Source organism: Aptenodytes patagonicus, chromosome 1 (assembly GCF_965638725.1).
Source record: "Aptenodytes patagonicus chromosome 1, bAptPat1.pri.cur, whole genome shotgun sequence".
NCBI lineage: Eukaryota > Metazoa > Chordata > Aves > Sphenisciformes > Spheniscidae > Aptenodytes > Aptenodytes patagonicus.
The window spans coordinates 16,594,906-16,616,225 of NC_134949.1; the positions used below are offsets into that span (position 1 = coordinate 16,594,906).

Below are 21,320 nucleotides of genomic sequence, written 5' to 3' on the forward strand. Positions count from 1 at the left end.
CTGCCTCACCGCGGGCCCGCCCGCAGGACGTTGGAGTTTGGGACGTTACCGGCCGGGGCGCGGCCCGCCCGCGCTCTCCCCAGCCGCCGGCTCCCGTGGAGGCCGGGAGTTGCTCGGTTGCTCGCTCACTCACAAACAGGGAGGAACGGTTTCCCCGGCCAGCCTGCGGGACGGGACGGGAGTTTCCGTGCAGGGGCCGCGGGGGAAGGAACCGGGGAGGCGCGGCAGCGAAAACGCTCGGGACCGCCCCCCGGGCTAGCTTCCACCGCGGCCCTTCCCCGTCCCCTTTGGGGTCGCGCTGGCCCCGGTGCCCTTTCCCCCCCCGGGGGCTCCGGCGCGCGAGGGGGGCAGGTCGGCGGCGGGCGCGCTGCGTCCCTTCGGGCGGCGACGAGCCCGCCCGCGGCCGCTGCCGCTCCGCCGCGGGACGGCCGCCCGCCCCTCACATCGGCCGTCGGGCAGCCCGCGCGCCCCGCGCTGGGACAGTCACGCGCGGCTCCCGCTCGCGGTGACGTCACCGCCCCGCTCCCGCCTCGCCGCCTGAGTCGGCGGTGGCAGCCCGCGGGCGGCGGTGCGGGCCGGTGCTCCGCGCCACGGCCGGCGGCGTCGCGCTGTGGAGGGCCGCTTGGCGCCGCCTCTTCCCCTCCCTGCCTCCCTCCCTCACCTCCCTCTCTGCGCTGCCCCATGTTCGGGCTGGAGAAGCCGGCGGGGCAGCAGAAGCCGGGCAGAAGTGGTGGGTTTCCGAACATGGCGTCCGTGGGGGATTTTAACGTGCTCAGCTCCAGCATCCCGGCCACCAAGGTGGAGCTCTCCGTGTCCTGCAGGTACGGCGGCGGCGGCTCGGGGCCGCCCTGCCCGCTGGCCCCGGGGCGTCGGAGGGGGCAAACAAGCGAGCGGGCTGGTCCCCGAGGTTGTGCCGGGGCGGGGGGCCCCTCGCCCCGGGCTTGTCAGCGGAGCGGGGAGGAGAAGGGGCAGCGGCCGGGCGCGGGGCTGCCCTCCACATGCCGGGCGCTCTGCGAGGCGCTTTCCCTTCTGCCCTCGGAGAGCGTGCCTGGCGCGGGGAAGTTGTAAATCCTCAGCGTCGGACGGGGCCGGGGAGCAGCCTGAGGTCGGCTGCCAGCCCGCTGCAGCCCGCTCGCCCCGCACTAGGCGTGCCCGCGGCAGGGGTGCTGCCGGCGGATCCCCGGGGAGAAGCGTCGGCTCTCGCAGCGGCTGCGGGCAGCTGTCGGCTTTGCCGAAACGGGTAGCTGCCGCCGCCCCAAATCCTTCCCGTGCCTCTCCCGGCACGGGGGGAGCGGGAATCGCGTCGCTGTGCGCGCAGAGCGTTTTCTCCAGCAGGTATTTAACTTCTGGAGCTGTCCCAAGTGCCGCGGGTGGGGACGGAGAAAACTCCCATCCGGAATAATCCTTTCGTAGATCGTTCAAGGCTTTCTTGCAAAACTGTTACGAAACGGCCGTGTTACCTGGTCACGTTTTATCGTAACGCTGCTGCTGATAAATTTTAAAAATGCCAACCCGTAACACAAAACCTAGTGTATGCAGTTTTGTTCCTCGACATTTATTTGGCCATGGTTTGTTTATCGGTACTTCAAAAATCCTGTTTTCTCCCTTGAACCACAGACAATTTCCCATTACAGGTCTAAAAATATTTTTATTTGTGGACTTTTATATTCATATCTTCATTCACGTTTCGCAGCTTCCTTAAGTATTCCCTAGTAGTTGCAGAGCAGCGGTTCCTTTCACCAGCAGAGTTGGCAGCTTCTAGCGGATAATTTGAACTGTTAGTGTTGTTTCCTGATGGGAAATGAGGCGAAGTTTGTGCTACAGTCTGTTGCTCCATTTCCTAGCGTAGCTGCCCGGGAGTTGCTGCTGTTAACGCTACTTCCCCGAGGACAGAACGGCAGTGCTCTAAACTGAAATTGTCAGACCACTCCCTCTCTTCCCTTAGTAAATAAAGTATGATTTGATGTTTTATGAAGGGTGCATTTCAAAAGAAGGCTGAGACGACGAGAAATATAGTAAGATTGAATTTGGAATACTGAAACAGTCACTAGGCTGACATATGAACACACTTACTGCCTGTCTCTGCAAAGTTCACTGGCAACAACCACAGAAAACCCTGGTCCCGTGAAGGGCGTACTGCTAAGTGTAAAAGCAATCCAGGACCTTTAGTATTACTTTTAGGTTCTTCAAATAACCTGTCACAATTACAGATGTCAGAACATTTATGCTGGATTTGACCCAGTTCGCTTATAGTAGGAGTTTCTTTCATTCCAGGTATTGTTTGTATATATCTGCAATGTTTTCTTCAAACCTTAATTTTATAGTGATTTGAGAATCCATCAGATAGTTACGAAGAAATGTAGGTGTATGACATAGTCGATCAATTCTGACCTTAGTTACCTTACTTACTTTCCTTGTAACTAATTTCAGTATATAGTTTAGAATGTTAATTTCTCTGTAGGTATCTTCAAAAGCCATGGCTGTTTTGTTAAAACATCTTTTTTTTGTTGTTTAAAAAAAATGGTCTACCATCCCATCACAATTTCCACGGTGATTCCTTTCTTCTTTATGTGCTGGAATGACAGCTTTTGATTACATAATCATGGTTCAAAATTGAGTGTAAAATGAGTGACATTGGGGCAGAGATTAATGATTAACACATTTGTGATTCATCTGTAATATGTAAACATTCATTGGCTAAAGCTCTCGAAAAGTAGTGTTAAATGAAATTGTGAAATACAACAAGAGCAAACTGCAAAGTTCAGAGAATGCTGAAAATTCTTTAATAATTAGCAGTTGCGTATTCCTTAACAGCTGGAGAGAAATGCTTTTAAAGTAGTTTGGGTCATCACATTAGTTTTCCCTTGATACCTGAGGACTTGTGGAACCAATTTGGTCACTAGTTAACATCAACAGTTAGCAGCTGATAACTATTCTTTCTTCCTAGATTTTTTTTTCTTTTTTTGCTTGTTTTCATTATAGCAAATATGGGAACTTCTTCCAGTTTGTACAGGTGGTGTAACTTGGTGGTCAGTGAAGCAGTGCGAGCTGTTTGTGCCACAAAATACATCTGTGACTGTAGACAATACTCCTTCTTTCCTCCTTCTTTCCTCCTTCTGATTCAGTAAGGATACAGCTTCTATTCACTTAGCTTTTAATTCTGTATGGTTCATCTGTCAGCGCTTCCCAAGTTAATTTGCCCTGCATGCCCGTACTGTCAGTGTTACCAAATTAGTCAGGTTCCAGTACTATGCAGATGGCATTGCACTACTTATTCTGCAAGCCAGCCTGTTTTAGCTTCAGGGGCACATCAGGTAGCCTTTAGGAGAAGTGCATCTCATAGGATGAGAAATTGTCTATGAAAAATTATAAAATCCAGAAATGTTTTGGATATCAGGTGATGCTCTTTCTGGGGTTTCTTTATGATTAAAATCTTTTCATGTGATTCCCATGGCTTACTGAATGCGAGCATTGGCTGTAGTTTTACAAATGCTAGAAAAGCAAGAAATGAATTTAATTCTTTCTAGTTATTACTACTCAGTGCCTATCAAACAAAAAGTTCACGATTCTTTACTGACTCTTGTAAGATGTAGATTTCCAAACATCTGAGTTTTTTTATCAGGATTCTGTATTCTTTGGCTCAAGAGCCAGAGCTAATGTGGCAGAACTACTTAAATGTGTCATCCCAGAGGATCCTTTGGTGTTGGTAATAGTCCACTATTGTCTGGATCAATTGTCCTAGTAGCCATCTCCCTCTGTGCCCTGTAGCTCCCTTCATCGCATGCCCTGAAGGGCATCCATGGTCTGATGAAAATTTCACCGTCACCTGCTATGCGATCTTTATTTGTTGCGGCCTGGCATAATTTTGCACGATTGTCATGTGGTGAAGGATGAGGACCTTGGCCCTTCAGTTGGTGTGGAAGAGAGAATATAGGCTGCTCTTTATCTTTTCCTCCACTGCTGTTTTCCATCCCAAAGGTTCCTCTTCCTCTAAAGGGGTATTTGCGCTGCATACTGATTACAGGCCTGTGCCTAGACTTGACTCTTCACTTACCAGCTGTGTGTGTAAACTTGTGGTCCCATGTGAGCTTGAGGTGAGCTTCAGGCCTTGTGTCTGTCATCCTGTATCTCCCTCTCTGGTGATGTTCTTCACTGGTTCCAATCTAGTTAAATCTTGGAAAAACTTCATATTCTGTTCCCATCTTCCCTACTATCAGTGCAGTTACTATGTTGTTGGCTGAACTAGAATATTTAATGCTGAGAACACAAGTAGATTATGATTATCACATATCTTGAAGTTTGTGCTGTGTGTGAACATATGAAGTTCAACGTAGTTCAATGGGCTGTCAAGTTTTTCACTTTTTGTTTTGATCTATATAAAGGTGATTTATGCTCCTCATGGTTACTGTGTGGACTGACCTAGTTTTTTCTTGTAGTTTCCTGACTGAGCCACAGCCTTTATGAAACCTTATCTTACAAGAAAGTCCAAGAGTTTCATTATGCATCATGTTAATGTTTGTTTACTTACTGAAGGAGGAGTTATCAATCAGAATTATCTTCTTGAGAGTAATTTTTTAGTATCTATAAGAAAGTGAAGCTGTAGTTTGATCACTTTATGACTTCTAGTAGTGTCTCTGACAGTTATCTGAAAGATGGTAAAAGTGTTGTAAAATATTGACCTGGTACAGGGTCACTTTGCTAATTCAGAAAGTTTGTTACGATAGTATTGCTCTGCTAGGCTTTGTGCTCAATCGGGCAGTCCGTCCGCATCGTTCTGGGTTTATGCTGGGTAGGCTCTATACTGGCTGTATTCCCACACCAGGCATAATGTGTGTAAAGGCAGTATAAACTCCTTACCGTGGTTAATTCAACAGAAATACAATTCGTTGCCCATGCCTGGTTTGGATCAGTTCTATGCTGCTTCACAATTTCTACAGAAACCTAATATTAACAAAGGGGCTGAATGGAATTAAGCAACTCCTATTCTCAGTAATGAAGATAATTTGATTTCAAGTTTCTTGCACAGAGGAACAAAACTTACTACTTCAGAATTTTTGCCTTTCCTTTTGTTTGGCAGTCTGAAAGTCTTAATCAGCCACTTTCTAGTGGTTGTGGTACCCAAAAGTATGTTTAATTATATCTTTGATTGTCCTGGGCATTGATTTCTGGCAAGATCGCTTCTCTCCAGCCAGTGTACTTACCTCCTGGTTTTTTGGAAATAGTAATCATTTGTTAGAAATCCCTGTTGCAGAAAGATGCAATGATAAAAGAGATATCCATAACAAGTTATTTGAGCTTGTAACTCTGTGTAGTACAAAATACAGAATATAAAATTCATCCTGATTGTAAATCTGGTTTTCATTTTCCTGCTTTCTTTGTGTATGTATATCGAGGTTGGATTAAAAGTCTGTGGAGTGGTTATGTGTGACCGACAGCAGAAAGTTGGTCTTACATGTTTTTTCTTTGAAATGAAACTGCCTAGACAACCAGCTGGCTTCAGCTGAGAAAAACAAGTGTATTGGGAGAAAAAATATAAACGGGTGACAGTGTCCATCAAAATAGTCATGGAGATGCATTCCTGATAGCCTACACGGTTTGGTTTTCACCTATGTGTCTATATTGTTTGAACTTTAAGCATGCAGCCATGTGACATAGAATTTAAGGCAGATCTGTTGCCCTGTAAATTCAGTCTTGCGATTGCTAGGAACAGGCCTCGTGTTTCACAGTAACTGTACAAGTCTCAGGACTTGTCAGGTTTTGTCTAAACTTGTCTTTGCCTACATGGAGCTTTGTTTGGCTTTGCTTAGCTGCAAACCCAAACCCAGCATTTTTTCTAATGACCAGGTGGCTACTGCTTAGTTAGTTTCACTTTGGCTTGTCTTTGTGTAATTGTGTGGTATAACCGTATTTCTTTCTACAGATAGTAGTAGCAAGTAGTTATTCTGTATATAATGATGTATTTGTGACCCTCACAGAACAGTGTAGTGCAGAGGAGCATCAGCGTGGTGTGATAGCAGAGGCCTTGCAAGTGGGGACACGGGATGCAGGGTGGAGGAGCAGGGGCAGAGGCTGAAAAGAGGGGGGTCGGGATGCCACTGGGGACCCCAGTGCTGTGAAGAGGTCACCAGTGGTTGGTAAAGAAGTGCGGGCTGGGCAAAACTGGTTTTTGGAATAACAAAGAGATGAAAGAGCAAGTCTCAAGCAGATGTAATACACATTATATACAGTAAATGTGGATGTAAAATGGAGTTGCAGACCAATGAAGTAAGAGCATGTTGGAAAAACAGCCCAGCGTGGGGGTCCTCAGAGTGGGGAGGAAGAAGCCATCAACATCATACTGCTTCTGAGACCACCTGCTCCACCCCTGCCACCACTGTAAACTTCATGCTTCTCCCCAGACAGGACGTGGGACACTGACAAATGGCTCCTTGTAACACCCTCCCACAGCTGAACCCAACAATCTTAGGCCTCAGAAGGGTGGTATAAAGGAAAGCCTTATGGCAGGAAAAGGACTAAGTACTAGGAAGTACATAACAACTTTAAATGTATTATTATGAAGACTTTCTGTAGTAGTATTATTTTCCTCATTTTCTTTTTCTCTGCCCGTCTAAGCAGTGCCTCACCCACCAACGCTGCTGCAATGGCTGAGAAAGGATGAGGAGTATTACATTGATGGTAGACGTTTGCTTTCTAAATGACTTCTTTGATGTATGCCTTTTAAAGAGTTGTTTCAGAAAAACTGTGCAAAACCAATCTGTATGTTTTATATGTTGTTATACATTAATGAAACACTGTATTAACTATACATTCCTAAAGAAATCAGATCTAAAATAGGACAGCATATCCATGGACTTGGATGGGCAGGGTGAAAGCAGCTGGAAAGGACCGGTGAGTTGACAGTAGATTGAATAGGTCTTTCAACCACCAGCAATACTTAGTGCCATCCCCCACGATACGTCACTAGTAGCTCAGAGCCAAAACCTGTTTACCTGCCCAGCCTTAGAAACATAAATGTAGATGGTTTGTTCTGTTGGTTTCAGATAATAATTGGGTTGGTATTGAAGCAGAGCTCAGCCAGTTTGTGATATTCCTAAATCGACGACTTTTATTTAAACTGGAACAGTCCGAGATTGTGTTCAGGTCTGCTTCATCTGCAAGAGTATCTTTTCATAATCCAGTACTTCCTGTCTGTTTCCACAGAATTCCTGCAAAACTATTGCTATGTTTAAGTAAATAAACTTGGCAATTCCTGTGGGTTTTTTTAACCCCCAGGAGTAGTCAGCAGTTTTAATAGAGGTTTCATCCTAAAACTGTTTGCGTACATCTAGCCAGAGAAGACTTTCTATGGGTTGTCATAAAACTCATGGAAGCACTGCTGGTCTAACCCTTCTCCTTGCTTCTCCCTTTTTCCCTTAAGAGAATGGCTTCTGAACCAATATATATTTAAATTGACAATGAAAGTTACTGGGAGGCTGAAAATTATTTCTTTGTCGTCTTGTGAACAAGAAGTCAATTACTTCTCCAAAGGTTATGAAGAGGTATTGTGGATGTTTTCTTAAGCTTGCACATCAGAGATATGTTTGCTTTCTTCCCAGTCCTTCTAGTGCCCCAAAGAGTGGAGACAATCTGAACAGAAAGGAAGAGGTCATCCGAATTGCCTCTTAGTCAGGAGAGCCACCATTTTCTCACCTGTGAGCCTTTCCTAAGAGAACCAGTTATTTTGACAAGAAGATAAAATTCTGAGAAATTGTCTAATCTGCTTTTAGGTCCAGGGCATTTTGAATCTAGAGATCTGGAGGCTAACTCCTTGCTTTTTATTGTCTTCTGACAGAACACAGGAGAGAGTAAATAGCTAGGGAAGGGTGACTACTTCACTAGCAGTACAACTGAAAAGTTGTTTGTGAAATTACTCTGCAAGAGGTCAAGTGGACTCTTCACTCAAGTAGGCTCTTTGGATCAAACGTCATCTTACCTAGGACTGACCGTTGCAAGTCCAGTAATACCAGTTATGGCTGAGGGACAGTGACTACTAGGATGTAATGCAGTTATGTTTCAGTTAGTAGTAGAATGGATACTATTCTGCATAGTAAAAAGTGAAGAGATGCTGCTTATTTTTCAGGATCTTCCTTGAAAAAGGCATGTGGGCCCAGCGTTAAGTGAGGGAAACAGAAATGCATTTGTTTAATGAACTGTTCAATGAGCTAGGGACAATTTCTCTTCCCATGGACTGATACGAGTGTACCGTGAGAGAAGTAGCATATGCTTATATGAGACTATAATATATTGAAAATGTATGTTTTCTAAAAATTAAAAATAATTTTGTGCGGGTAACTAACTTTTGTGTTTGCAAACCGCTGAGTGCTTTATTTTACAACAAAGAAATCTTTGCATGCACTTAAATGTAATCTAAAGACGAAGAGAAACATAAAACCTTAACACCCAGAGAGATTCTGACAAATTGATCTGAAATAAACCACATTTTTATCATTAAGAATTTCAGAGCTGTTGAAAGCAATGTATAAATAAGTATTTTTCCAGTCATATGAACACAGTTTTTTTTTTTTGTTTGTTTTGAAACTAGGGAAATAGATTTTAAACTATTCAGTTCTATAGTTACTGTTGTCTGTTCTTCAGTGCCAGAATTCTGTCTTTTCTGAAGGGGGAATGGGATTTACTTCTGCTTAGCAGTTGGGTTTAACAAAGGGTTACATTTAAAACAAAAAAAATTACAGAGCAGGAAGTTCAGATACCGATCATTAAAATAAAGTCAAATTTGAAGCAAAGTATATGTGAGTAAATGTTACTTTTTAACGTAGGTCAGTCTTTGTCAACATATGTATAACGCATACAGTATGTGAGGTCCTACAAAGCAACACAGACTGTAATGATTTCTGTTTAGCAACCACTGCTAACTAGATCAGTCAATCTTGAAGTATCTGATTTATATATATGAGATGTTTTTACATTAAACAGTACAAAAGACTTGATATTAGGAAGCATTTCTTTACTGAGAGGGTGGTCAAACACTGGAACAGGCTTCCTAGAGAGGTGGCCGATGCCCCAAGCCTGTCAGTGTTTAAGAGGCATTTGGACAATGCCCTTAATAACATGCTTTAACTTTTGGTCAGCCCTGAAGTGGTCAGGCAGTTGGACTAGGTGATCGTTGTAGGTCCCTTCCAACTGAAATATTCTATTCTATTCTAAAACAATTTTTGAAGCAAAGCACTGGGCAGAAATTGTTATTTTGACAAATCTTTATGGAGTTCATGAAACTGTGTGAACAAAGTGATTCTGCAAGGCATAGCTAAATATGTTTTAACTTTTCTTATTTACTGATTACTTTCCCCCCCCCCCCCCGGGGAGATTGCTGTCATTATACAGAAAAATAAATCTTTATCCCAGCATTTCTAATCTGTCTTGTGCTTTCCAGTTTAGACTAACTAGGTGTCATTGCCATGGCTCCTATTTGTTTGTTTCCCTTACTCATCTATGTTATTGCAACCATTTTGGAAGGTCCACTCCAGAATGGGCAGGTGCAGAATGAATTCCTTCAGGATCTGTGATGGTAGAATAATGCTTTCTGCACAGATGTTCCTAGACTTCTTTGGTATAGGTATTTGATGTGCATGTTTCTCCAGGTAAAAGCATATGTCTCCTTTTTTTTTCTTCCTCATTAATGATAGCAATTCCTTCTCTTTTCTTTTTGCATTCTTTATCTGAAAGGCTTAATAGGCATAGAAAAAATATACTCACCATGTTCAGTCAAAATAGAAAAATATCTTGATACTTTGATTAGGAGGAAGAAACAGAAGTTTCAGATATTTCTGGTTTCTGAGTTTGTAAGCTTTCCTGGGACTGTTTTCTGAGACAAAATAGTGTACTACCAAAGAGAATGCTTTTCTCAGGAAAAAGGGAAAGAAATACATCCTGTATCGCTCAGCCTGCGCAGAAAGTGCCGTTGACTATTAAGGGGATAAAGTTCCAGAAATACATGCAGTCTTCTTTCTCCTTTTGCTTTTAGCATTTCTTTTGTTTGTAGATTGTCCTGTGCTTATGTGCCATGCAGTTTTCATATATTTAAAGGAACACTTTGATTGTTTTTCCCCTAAAATGAAAATGCACAAATTAAATTGAGCAGCCTCTTGAGCTGTTAAGTGATTTAGTGGACAAATCAGACTTTTTTTTGTTTTTCTGTTGGCACTAGTTCCTTCCGAAACTGGCTGCATTGCTTGAACAGCTTGTTAAGTTCTTATGTTGCTATTTTTGTTGGTTATTAATGATTTGGAAGATCAGGCATGTCTGCAAACTTTGCTGAAGACATTGTTTATTTATGGTAAAATACGTGAAGGGTGGAATTGGGGGTATTACAAGCTGTATTAGTTCAAAACTGTGAAGGAATGACACTTACTGACCTGAATTACAATGTTAAACTTTGGTATCTCAACCCTTACAATCCTGTCAGGGATACTGTTTATGCAGAAATGTTCTTAATTCAAGAAGTCCCTGAGCAGCTAACGGTTGGTGACCAGGAACATTCTCAGGAAGTATTACGGATTCTTACCTTGTTCTTATGCTGTTCCCGCGGTGGCTACGGGATAGGCATATCGGGATAGGCTGAGCTTTACAGTGCCTGGTATGGGCAGTCTTCATGTTCTTATGTATATGGGAAAATAGAGGGAGAAAACTTAAAAGGGAACAAAATAATAGTAGGAAATATTTAAAAAGCTCAAAGCACCTTAGCTTAGTATAAGAGTCATTAAAATGGTTTAATCTTAATCTGCAGTCACAAACACTAACATACCAATTATAAGGTCACTGCATAGTATTTATGCAGAGGAATTAAAATTGCTTGGAATCCTAATGGTGAGCATGGGAGGCCTATCCCAAAACCTAAAGTACTATTTGTTTCATATAGCCCTAATTCTAGGTTTTTATAGCAATTCATTTTGGGATAATAAAACCAATTCCAGTTACCATGAATTAATGGCATATCTAGCTATGTATAATTAGAGAGGAATAGGAGGCAATTTTCATTTTGGATTGGCAATTCTGATATTGCAGAACTTACTGTACTGTCTTTTAAAGCAGTTTGTAGTGGTCATTGTCAAATACAGACTTGGAATCGCTGATTTTCCTGGGTTTGTTAATATTTCAATTTATATTCGCACATTTTTGGTTAAGATGGAATACAGTCTCTCTGAGTATAATTAAAGGCATATATAAAAATCCCACTTCTGAACGGATTAGAGAAGTTCTGAAGAAGTAGCATGTGCAGACTTCAGGTTCATTCATAAATACTAATTTTAATCCTAGTGCCTACGTTGGCTGAAGTAAATAAAACCGATGGGCCCAACATTCTTTTAAAGCTGTTCTTACTGCTTGTTCTGAAATGTGGACTTGGCAGTACCTAAATTGGGAATACAGTATCTTTTCCTTGTTGAAGTCTGAGTGGACCGCTTAGAACACCCGTATTGAACAACATACTAGTTAATACACTTTCCAGCACTGTTCAGTAGCACAAAAATAATGGGATTTAGATCTGAATGAGAGCAATAAGTGATGACCTTTGAAGAGGCTGTACTAATTATTAAAAATAATAAGCTGTAAGGGATGTAAACTGGTTATTTAATCCTTCCTCTTGCTCCAGGGTAGGATCAAAGAACTTATTAGGACTTGTAGCTACCTAACATATTCTTAAAGACCTTCAGTGGTGGAGATTTCACACCATGTGTGGCCACCTTTAACAATGAAAGATGGTAAAACAATGAAATAAAGTTCAACTTCTTCACCTGCAGTGCAGAAGATTCAAGTGAGGGTTAAACCTGTTCCTATGTGCTCTGTCTACATGGAGATCAACTTCAATTTGCAGCAGTGTTTTCCTCATAGATATATAGATATATTCTATAGAATTCTGATTATTTCTGCTTCCGCTGCACTCTGGTGGCTCCATGTCTGTCTTAGATTGCAAGAAATCGGAGTGCCCAAAACATTATTGCTTGAATTGAGTGTTTACCAGTATTATGAAGACCAGACAATTACTCTAAAGTGGCATTTTTGGTTTTTTTTTTTGTTTGTTTCTGTATTCCAGTATGCCTTTTTCACAAAGGCACAAGATTCCTGAGTTGCATTCAATCTGTGGTCTACTGTGATGTCTAGAACCATTTTTGACATAACTGCTGTATATCCAGCTATATGCAGCTATGCTGCATTTTTGCTGTTTGAAGTTTAATACCCAACTTAAACTACCTGCCTAAGTTTAATAGCTCTTTCTTGTCCCTGTTCAATGGCATCCTGTTTTCAGACCATTTTTCTAGTTTGTCAAGATAATTTAATTTTTTTTAATCTTATTTTAAATTTTTATTTTTGAATGATGAAATGTTGGTAACTATTCCGAGAACGGTTTTCTGGTCAGTCCTGATTCTCTAGACCTATTGTTAATTTGAGTCTCCTCATCTATGTATGATTCTCAGTTGGCTGAAGTGTGGCTACGATATTGGGACTGCATTGCATATCAAAGAAATTAGTTCTTACTACTTATTCCTAGGTATTTTGTAGATATTTAGAAAATTCCTAATTTTGGTGTGTGTCCTGTGTATGTTTTAGTTCTGTTTAGCTTACTCATCCATGACAGATTCTTACAGATATTTCCTGATGGCTCTGAATTCTCATAGCCATTCTTTTAAGTAAAGTCTAAAGTTTTTGGGTTCAACTAGCAAGTTTTTGGGTTCAACTAGCAAGTTAATCTCTGGTAGACATTTGTGATTTAAAGGTATTTCTGTTCCTGATGTCCATTATGTATATTTAATGTGCTTGTCATGTGTTGCTTTTCACTTCATGGTATTGGAGTATATGAGCCACAGTTTGCTCAAATCCAAAATGTAGAATAAAACGAAATGTAAGACGGCTCAAGTGTTAGTGCTGACTGACTTTGAGTAAATCTTACATATTAGGAGGGCAGGAAACTAAGCTGTCTCTTGATCAAAATTGTTAAAAACATATATGCATTGATATCTGATTTGTATCTTTCACCATTTTTTATAAATAAGATTATTTTTATCTTTTTTTTAACAGAAATCTTTTGGACAGAGATACATTTTCTAAATCTGATCCGAGTAAGTATGTAACATTTTATTGTTTCTTGTCATCATATATTCCAAAAGTGTAAACCCTGGATTAAAAATTAGGTGGGTGGTTTTCTTCATTGTCAGTTAGGTTTACATTGTCTTTGTGACAATTATTTAAAGTAATTAAGTTACACTTACAGTTTCTGTTATATGAACTGAAATTTTAAAGACTCTGAATTTGATATTGCTTTCCTGAGCTGCATGGTCCCTTATTTAGCAGTCAGCCTACATTTTCCTAAAAGTAATAAATGCAGAAAAGCTTTGGTTGGGTTTTTTTTAAGTGTCTGTTTTCCTAGATCTCTTTCAAAGCTAGTAACCAAACTTCTAAATAAACTGGAAGCACTTGTTGCTGCTAGTACATAGTGTCCACTAATCTTAGAGTCAAATGCTGAAAAATAAAATTAAGTTAATTAGTCTCTGGGAAACACGACCTTTCCTGATCAAAAATTATATGATGGTTTATGAATTCATGTTTTCAGATATGTAAGATAGTGACACCCACTTTCCCCGTAAGTTTTATTAAGTATGACTGGATCCCAAAAAACTCTCATGCCTATGAATTTATGTATCATGGGACTTTTGATTTAAAATCCCTGACTATCTTCCTGTATCGGACACTTTATAAAACTTTTATCAAGGAACTGAGACCACAAAAGATTTCCTTTTTTTCTGATAGTGTTTAATCAAAGTACTTCTGTAGTGTTAATTGACTAGTCCTTAGATTATGGTGTCTTGGGGTCATGTTGTCTTCCCTACAACTCTCCATATCTTTCTATCTGTAAGTTAATTTTCTTTTTTCTTTTTTTAAGCCTGGGCTTTTCTTCCATAGAATACCACGTATTGTGCTTACTGACATTGGAAATAACCTGAGACATATATACTTCTATCAAGTGTCTGGACATGTACCATGTCTTGGTGGGATATACTTGAATACTGAGTCATGTGACAGTATGAAACATTTGAGTACTTTTGTGAGAGTACATTTGTCTGTTCCTAACCAAAAGTTTCTTGAGAGACATTCCACAATAGACTTTTGATGGGAAAAGCTTCTGCTTCCTGGGGAAAAGCTGCATGAAGTTAGGAGTACCTTTGACATTCCTAACCTATAAAACATTTTTTTTTAAAAAGGAGACATAGGCAATACCATGCCTCTGGTGTAGGGAGATCATGCAAAAGCAGAACTGAGTGTCTTGCATATTACTAACTGTTTTTTAGTTGGCTAATAAAAACTTAGTTGTCTAGGTTAAGCAATTTTGAAGAGTGGTCAGTGACCTATTGCCCCTGATAGACTGAATTCAGAGATTTCTTTATTGAATCAAGGCGCCTTTCAACAAAAGTGATGAAGTGTCTAGTTTTTAAGCTCTATTATTATTAGGGACAAGTGCTTCAAGTTTTTGTCAGATAGGGAACTGTATTAGGCATAAATTGCAGGGTTTGAGTAGCCGGGGACTGCAATGTGACCTGTGTAGGAGGAGGGCATGACCCACCCTGTGGCTGTCACAGCTGGTTCCAGTCAGCTCTGAAAGCCGTGTGAGTAACCATTGCCTGTCAGAACTTTGTCAGCCAGGGGAGCACACAGTGCCCCTGCCCAAACGTATTTTAGAAAAAAAGTGGCAGCAGCTACTGTCGGAGCCACACTTCTGAAGATATGCTGCTGGAGATGCATTCTTGAAAGGAGACACTCCATGCAAAAGGCAGTACACCTCTGAAGGGTCTGTGGCCTGTGGGCAGCCCAAACCGGGGCAGGTGGGCAAACCCAAGCAATCGGGGCTGGTGGGTGACCCATGCTGGGGAAGGGACACAAGGAAACAGAGCGTCAGGAAAACCTAAAGAAATCTTAATATCTATCTTTAAAATATTTCTGAGAAGTAAACTGGTGGTATTTTTTATGGATTCAGAGTATATGAAAATATTTTTTAAAGTGTCATAACCTTGCCTATCAATTCAAAACATGCTGCTTTCTTCCTTCTGGTAAATAGCTTATTGAAAGCACTCAAATTGGTGGTGTGCTTTAGAGATCTGGTCTCAAATTGTGAGTACCCAGTTACGCTGCCAATCAGGCCTATCTGTCACAGGTTAGCAGTACAAAAACATGGAATACAGTAATACTGTCCTTGGTAAAGAGGGAAGGGGGAAACTGTTGGCTCTGGAAGTGCTCATACTGTATTTGCACTCAAGAAATTACTTGGCAAAGCAGCTTTGATTGTGGGTACTCTCCAAATAGTGTACATTTAGTTTTAGTATTCTGCAGGTTTTTTTATTAGCCAATTTAGTTTGTTTGCTCCTAGTGTCCTTTAGTCGAGCACAGAGATATGGCCCTACTATAAAAGTGAAAGGGGTAAGGGTGTAGTATAAAAAAGTTGTATTCTTTTCTGTAGTTGGAAGTATGGCAGGATAAGTTTCCTCAGTGTCTGTCTGCTTGGACAAAGGCCATTCTTAGCCTGGCCTGTATACAGTAACTTTATCCTGTTAGCTAAAAAAGGTGTCAAACCCAGCATCATACCACTTTCAGAAGATCCGCTTTTAGACCCACTGAATTTGCAACCATTAGATCTCATACAAGATAGAACCATGTAGAGTCACTCTGTATGTCGAGGTCTCATTGGATTTGACTAGGCCAATCCCAATATGCTTTTCAAACTCCAATGCAGTTATCTAGGGATCATACTGATAGTGAAAATCCGATTTTATCCTCTTGGTCTTTTTCTCAGAGAGGGACACACGTGAATATAGTTGACTCCCATGTCAACATAAACAGCCTTCTCCTGAAATTAAAAAGGATTTCTCCTGTTCTCTTAGGAGGTTTGCTTAGCCTTTTTTGATACTGTAATTGCTACTCAGTATTTATTCCAATTCCGACCACTTCCCTGCAATCTAGAATATTCATGCCAAGAGGAAGCTGGCACTTTGCCTCCCTAGAGGCAAGTTACAGAAATAATGTAGAGATATTAGATATAGATGGGACAGACTTGGATAGCCCTTGTTCATGAAGTATTTTAAACAATACTGAAGTCTTTTACTGACAGTGCTTTCTCTTCAGTGGAGTCAAAGCAAGTCATATATATTGATTTACTATAGCATTTGGACCATTCTGGTCTTCCAGTTTGGAGACTGTTTTTTCTAGGAATATTTTTGAGAAAACCCTTTTTTTTTTTAAATTTTCTTGGAGAGAATGAGCTAAAGCAGTGCTTCCCTGATGAGGCAGGGATAAGACCTGCAAAGGAGGTACAGACTAATGAATTTGGCATGTTTCTATGTCTAATGACAGTTAGGCAGAGTAATTTTTTTCCCATGCACTGGCTAGCCAAACTGAGCCACTGTGCAGCTGTGGTGGCAGCACTATGGTCAGGATGGAATATCCTCTTGTGGAGCCCTGTGACTCCTGAGTATGATAATAGAGTCTGATATGAAAAACTGGACAGCGAAAAACTCTTCGCCTGGACGATCTCCCCATGGAAGATAGTAACAACGAGAAGAATCTCATGACAGTTTGGACAAAGGGACCTTCAGGAAGCTTTGCCTAGAAGGCATAGAAGCTGGTCAGTGAAGAGTAATGGGGAGCCCCTGCTAGAACTGGGTGCAGGATCATGGAAAGATTCAGGTAGCATGGGGAAAAGGCCGACTTTATTGTGGCTAAGACTTCCTTGAAAGGGAATAGGTATGTTGTTATGTTTGGGAAAACTGAGGTGGGCACTTTGGATGTAACAGTAGTTGCCAGGCTAAAGGATAAGCATGTATGCATTGAATGGGAAAGGACCAGAGTAGGGTAAGGGAGGCTGTCACGGTTTAACATCAGCCAGCAACTGAGCACCACACAGCCGCTCGTTCACTCTCTCCCCCCCGCCGCCCCCCCCCCCCCCACCCCGGTGGGATGGGGTAGAGAATTGGAAGAGTAAAAGTGAGAAAACTCATGGGTTGAGATAAAGACAGTTTAATAATTGAAATATAATAATAATAATAATAAAAGAATATACAAAGCAAGTGATGCACAATGCAGTTGCTCACCACCCGCCGACCGATGCCCAGCCAGTCCCCAAGCAGCGGCCCCCCCGGCCAGCTTTCCCTAGTTTATGTACTGAGCATGACGTCACATGGTATGGAATATCCCTTTGCCAGTTGGGGTCAGCTGTCCTGGCTGTGCCCCCTCCCAGCTTCTTGTGCACCTCCAGCCTTCTCAGTTGGCAGAGCACGGGAAGCTGAAAAGTCCTTGACTAGTGTAAGCACTGCTCAGCAACAACTAAAACATCGGTGTGTTATCAACATTATTCTCATCCTAAATCCAAAACACAGCACTGTACCAGCTACTGGGAAGGAAATTAACTCTATCCCAGCCAAAACCAGGACAGAGGCCCAAACTGTCTGGGAAAATAAGAAGGTGCAGACTATATTATTTTGGGAACTGAATCTACAACTGAGTGATAACTGCTGACTCTTCCACCCTCTTCTTCGTTGCAAGATTTCATTAAATTTACCTTGAATTTGACACTGTGTGTCAGTGTCCAGAGTTAAAAATTACTAAATGTTAATGTTTCTGACTATAGATATGGATGTATCTTCCCTTGGAAGAGCTCATATGGCAAAGCCTTCCAAAAGGGTTTCTCAGCCAACTCCTTGTGAGGGTATGTTACTCTTCATCAGTGCGCTGCTTTGAACTTCCTCATTGCTCCCTCGGTTTTCAAGATTACAAGAACTGGTTGTTCAGCTCCATCTTAGGATATGGTTATGATATGTTGGCTTTTGACACTTAAGAATTTCCTGTTTATCCCACTTTATTCCTTCCCCTCCCACATGACAATGCTATTAACTATTTTCTGCTTAAAAAAAAAAATAAAAATTGGTTGCTTCATGAAGCCTTAGATCTCTGGTTTGAGCAGTTCAAGTGCTTTAGATCAACTTCAACATATTTATCTGTATTTCTCCAGTTGGGTATGACTTTGAGGAAGTTTTTGAGGGATTATTGTAATTAGTATGATATCAGGGCCTTTATAAAACTGTCTTTCCGAGAGCTTTTAAGGATAGTGAATCTTGCTGCCGATGGAGACCAGTATCATGGATGGTTTCCTGAAAATTTCGGGGGTAAGTTTTAGAGGAAAGATAGAAGTTTTTAAATTATTCTAAATTTGCAAAGTATTTATCAGAAAGTCTGGAATGTATGTCTTTTCTATAGCTTTCATTAGGAAAATGAAATGACTTTTTTTTGAAATGTCAGTTTGAGATGCACATGTATGTATCACTGTCAAACTTGCACCTTGTACTTATAATAAAATAAATATTACGAGATGATTATTAGTCTATATCTTCATTATATTTAAAGTACCTGCCACATCTGCAGCCTAGATAAATATCAGAAAATTGCTAGTCATACTACCAATTCTTAGCTCTTTTCTCCTCATTTAAGGTTTTATATAAAAGATTCTTAAACTAGAGGGGTGGTCCCACTCCTGGGATATACCTTTAGAAGCACTGGGGAGGTAGTGGAGTGGAATAGAAGTCTACTAATGCCTCAGCAACAAAAAGGTGAGAATGATAGCATTGCTTGCTATAAGTCCTCCAAAGATTAAAAAAACCAAGTGATAGTAAACTGACTATGAAGAAACTGAATTTGGAAACTAGGATTCTAACAGACAGACAGGTGTGAGCAGCCTTCCAAAAAGTAGGAATAGAGTAAGAGACTGAATTAGTTTTAAGGTGGAGGTTTAGACCTGTTTTTTAACCCTTTTATATTGTGTGACTCCCATCTCATCAACCATGGTAGGAGACTAAAATTATCCTACAGTAATCTTTTTTAGTCTTTTTGTTCATAGCTGTTCTTTTATTTGGCTTCATAAACTAGGGAGATAAGGTAGTGCCAGAATGTTTCTTTTCTGAAAATTTGACGGTAGTGGATATTTTACAGTTGTATTGTTGCCGCCTTCTCCTCAATATTAAATCTCTCATTTTTTAATATTCTTTTTGTTCCACAGCTGCAATGTACAACTGTTACTTGATTTACTGTATTAACACTAATACACAGGGCAGGATGTAGTACAAAAAATAAAGCAGCAAATTGATAGTGAAAAAAGATTATGTTTAAGAAAAATCTGGACAATACAAATATCTAAATAGCAGAAGTGCACATTATCTGTAAAGACTGGCTTTTCCTCTGAATGAATTTCAGTTCTGTTCTCAACTGGGGTTGTAGGTATGAGAAATTTCTAATTGAAAACTTAGATGTAAGCTCTTGGCAAAATGGACAAAATCCACAATTATATCTGCTTTTGAAATTAGTAAGACATTTGCATTCTTGGAAACCATACTGAAAATTGGAAAATATTCATTATTGCAGAACCGGTAACATTAGTTTAAAAAATAGTTTCCAATGGGAAAGTGAAAGGAATATTTGTGAGACCCTATATTAGCAGTAGGGGTATTTCCGGAGAATATGTTTTTGCTTGTTTTTATCTATGGAAGCATCCTTTGACAACATTTCCTTCTTCTCCCAGGGTTACCTTGGCACAGATCTTACTAGATGCAAAGGTTAGTCAGAAGTTCAGTAACCTTCAGACACTTCTGTAGCTGATTCCATAGCTTACATTTCACTCCGTTTTCTCACATTTTCCCATTTAACTTCATTCTTCACATAATATAGTTCAGCAATCTACTTCAGAGTGTGCTGTAAAAATAGGCTTGTTGGTTTGGATTCATCCTACTATAAGCAAGAACCAAAGCTAGGAGCATGATTGCCCAAGGTTTCATTTAGAGTAAATGGAGAAAGACAGACATCTCCAGAGAATGATTTTGAAATTTTTTGTAAAAGCTTTTTTTCTTCTACAAGACATCTTATTTGAAAAAAAAGTTGAATTGTGTTAACTTCCAACTTATATGTGAGCTAAAATATTGAACTTGCTTTTTTCTATTCTTCCTGTTATTTGCTACTGCCTAATGGGATTTTTTTTTTTTTTGGTGTGGAGCAAATACCTTTCAAGTAAGAAGAAAATGTAGTTTGAAGCTTGACTTAATTTCTGCTTTGGTCTGTTGACGATTCTGACTTCATTGAGAGCAAAACCAGGCTTCTGCCTTTATTGTTCAAGGCTGCAACCCAAAACAGTATTATTTTTAACCTTCTGCTGAAAAATAGTGATCAGCACAGGAGAAGAATTTGTCAGGAAAAAAGTGTTCAAATATCTGTATTTCCATTGTTTAGAAAAGGGTTGTAGTGGAGTTTCCGGTAAAAATTGCTTTATGGTTGTTAGCTGCAACTAGTTCAAGACTGTAGAAAATAAAGTTTGTAGTACTCCTTCAGTGCAAATGATTTGTACTTATAATAGTGTTTAAAAGACCTGATTATAATCACTGTGCCTCTGTCACCAGTCCCTGTGATGGACGCTGCAGATTAATGTGTAGTGGGTTCTGTACTGGAAAAACAGATCTGTAAGGAGAGTGACGCCTGTGGGATTATGCTGCTTGGTCTTTCAAAAACAGCTTAGGTCGACAAACTTCATTGATCCGGAAGGATGCATATGCAAGATACCTAAATATATATAAATAATTTGAAGCAGAATTAAGGAAGAAAACCTGAGAAATTATTTTTTCCCTTTTTCCACTTTTATTTCCCCTGTCTCTTTTCCCAGTAGGGTCCTCATTTGTTTTTATTTTAATTCTCTCATCTCTTGAAGGAAGCTTAATTTAGGGTAATTATGCATTAGATTAGCTAGGGTAGCCAGACCATCCACATTTAATGAAGACCTGCTTTTATCCAATTTTACTACTAAGGATTGTCAAGTGATTTGCTGGAGGTCAAGCATAAGTGTTGCCTCCCGTTTTAGAACCACCCTATTTATTAGCTCATTGCTGCAACAACTAGACCATATTGTCGCTGATGTGGTCAGGCATACTGAAAACTGAGGGAAAACATATTACTATTTGATTGTCCTAGTTACTAATTTCAGCAGCACACAACAGACTACAAAATTGGTTCACTTAATTTAAGAATATGTTAAATTCTGAAAATGACCAAACATTTTTTTCTTTTCACAGTCTGTGTTTTGTACACACAAGCCATTGGAAACAAAGAATGGAGAGAGGTAAGGTACATGTTCATAGATGTATAAACTTCTTGAGTATACTTAAGGCTCGTCATTTGCCCTGGCAGAAAAGGGCATGTTGTAACCTCTTGAATGCCATGCTAAACAACGGGAGTCCTATGTACCAGTAAAC

General features: G+C 40.6%; 1 protein-coding gene across 2 annotated transcripts in view; it reads left to right on the forward strand.

Annotated features, from left to right (window-relative positions):
• The first annotated feature begins 661 nt into the window (after window positions 1-661).
• CPNE8 (copine 8) overlaps window positions 662-21,320 on the forward strand; it is a 117,781-nt gene continuing 97,122 nt past the window's right edge. The window contains exons 1-4 of one of the 2 annotated variants that reach the window (XM_076328926.1): window positions 662-730; window positions 13,072-13,112; window positions 19,607-19,640; window positions 21,141-21,187. In XM_076328926.1, coding sequence (XP_076185041.1) covers window positions 682-730; window positions 13,072-13,112; window positions 19,607-19,640; window positions 21,141-21,187 — 171 coding nt within the window. In that variant the 5' untranslated portion in view covers window positions 662-681. Of the gene's footprint in view, window positions 822-13,071; window positions 13,113-19,606; window positions 19,641-21,140; window positions 21,188-21,320 lie in introns of both variants that reach the window. The other variant, XM_076328923.1, reaches the window with a different exon arrangement.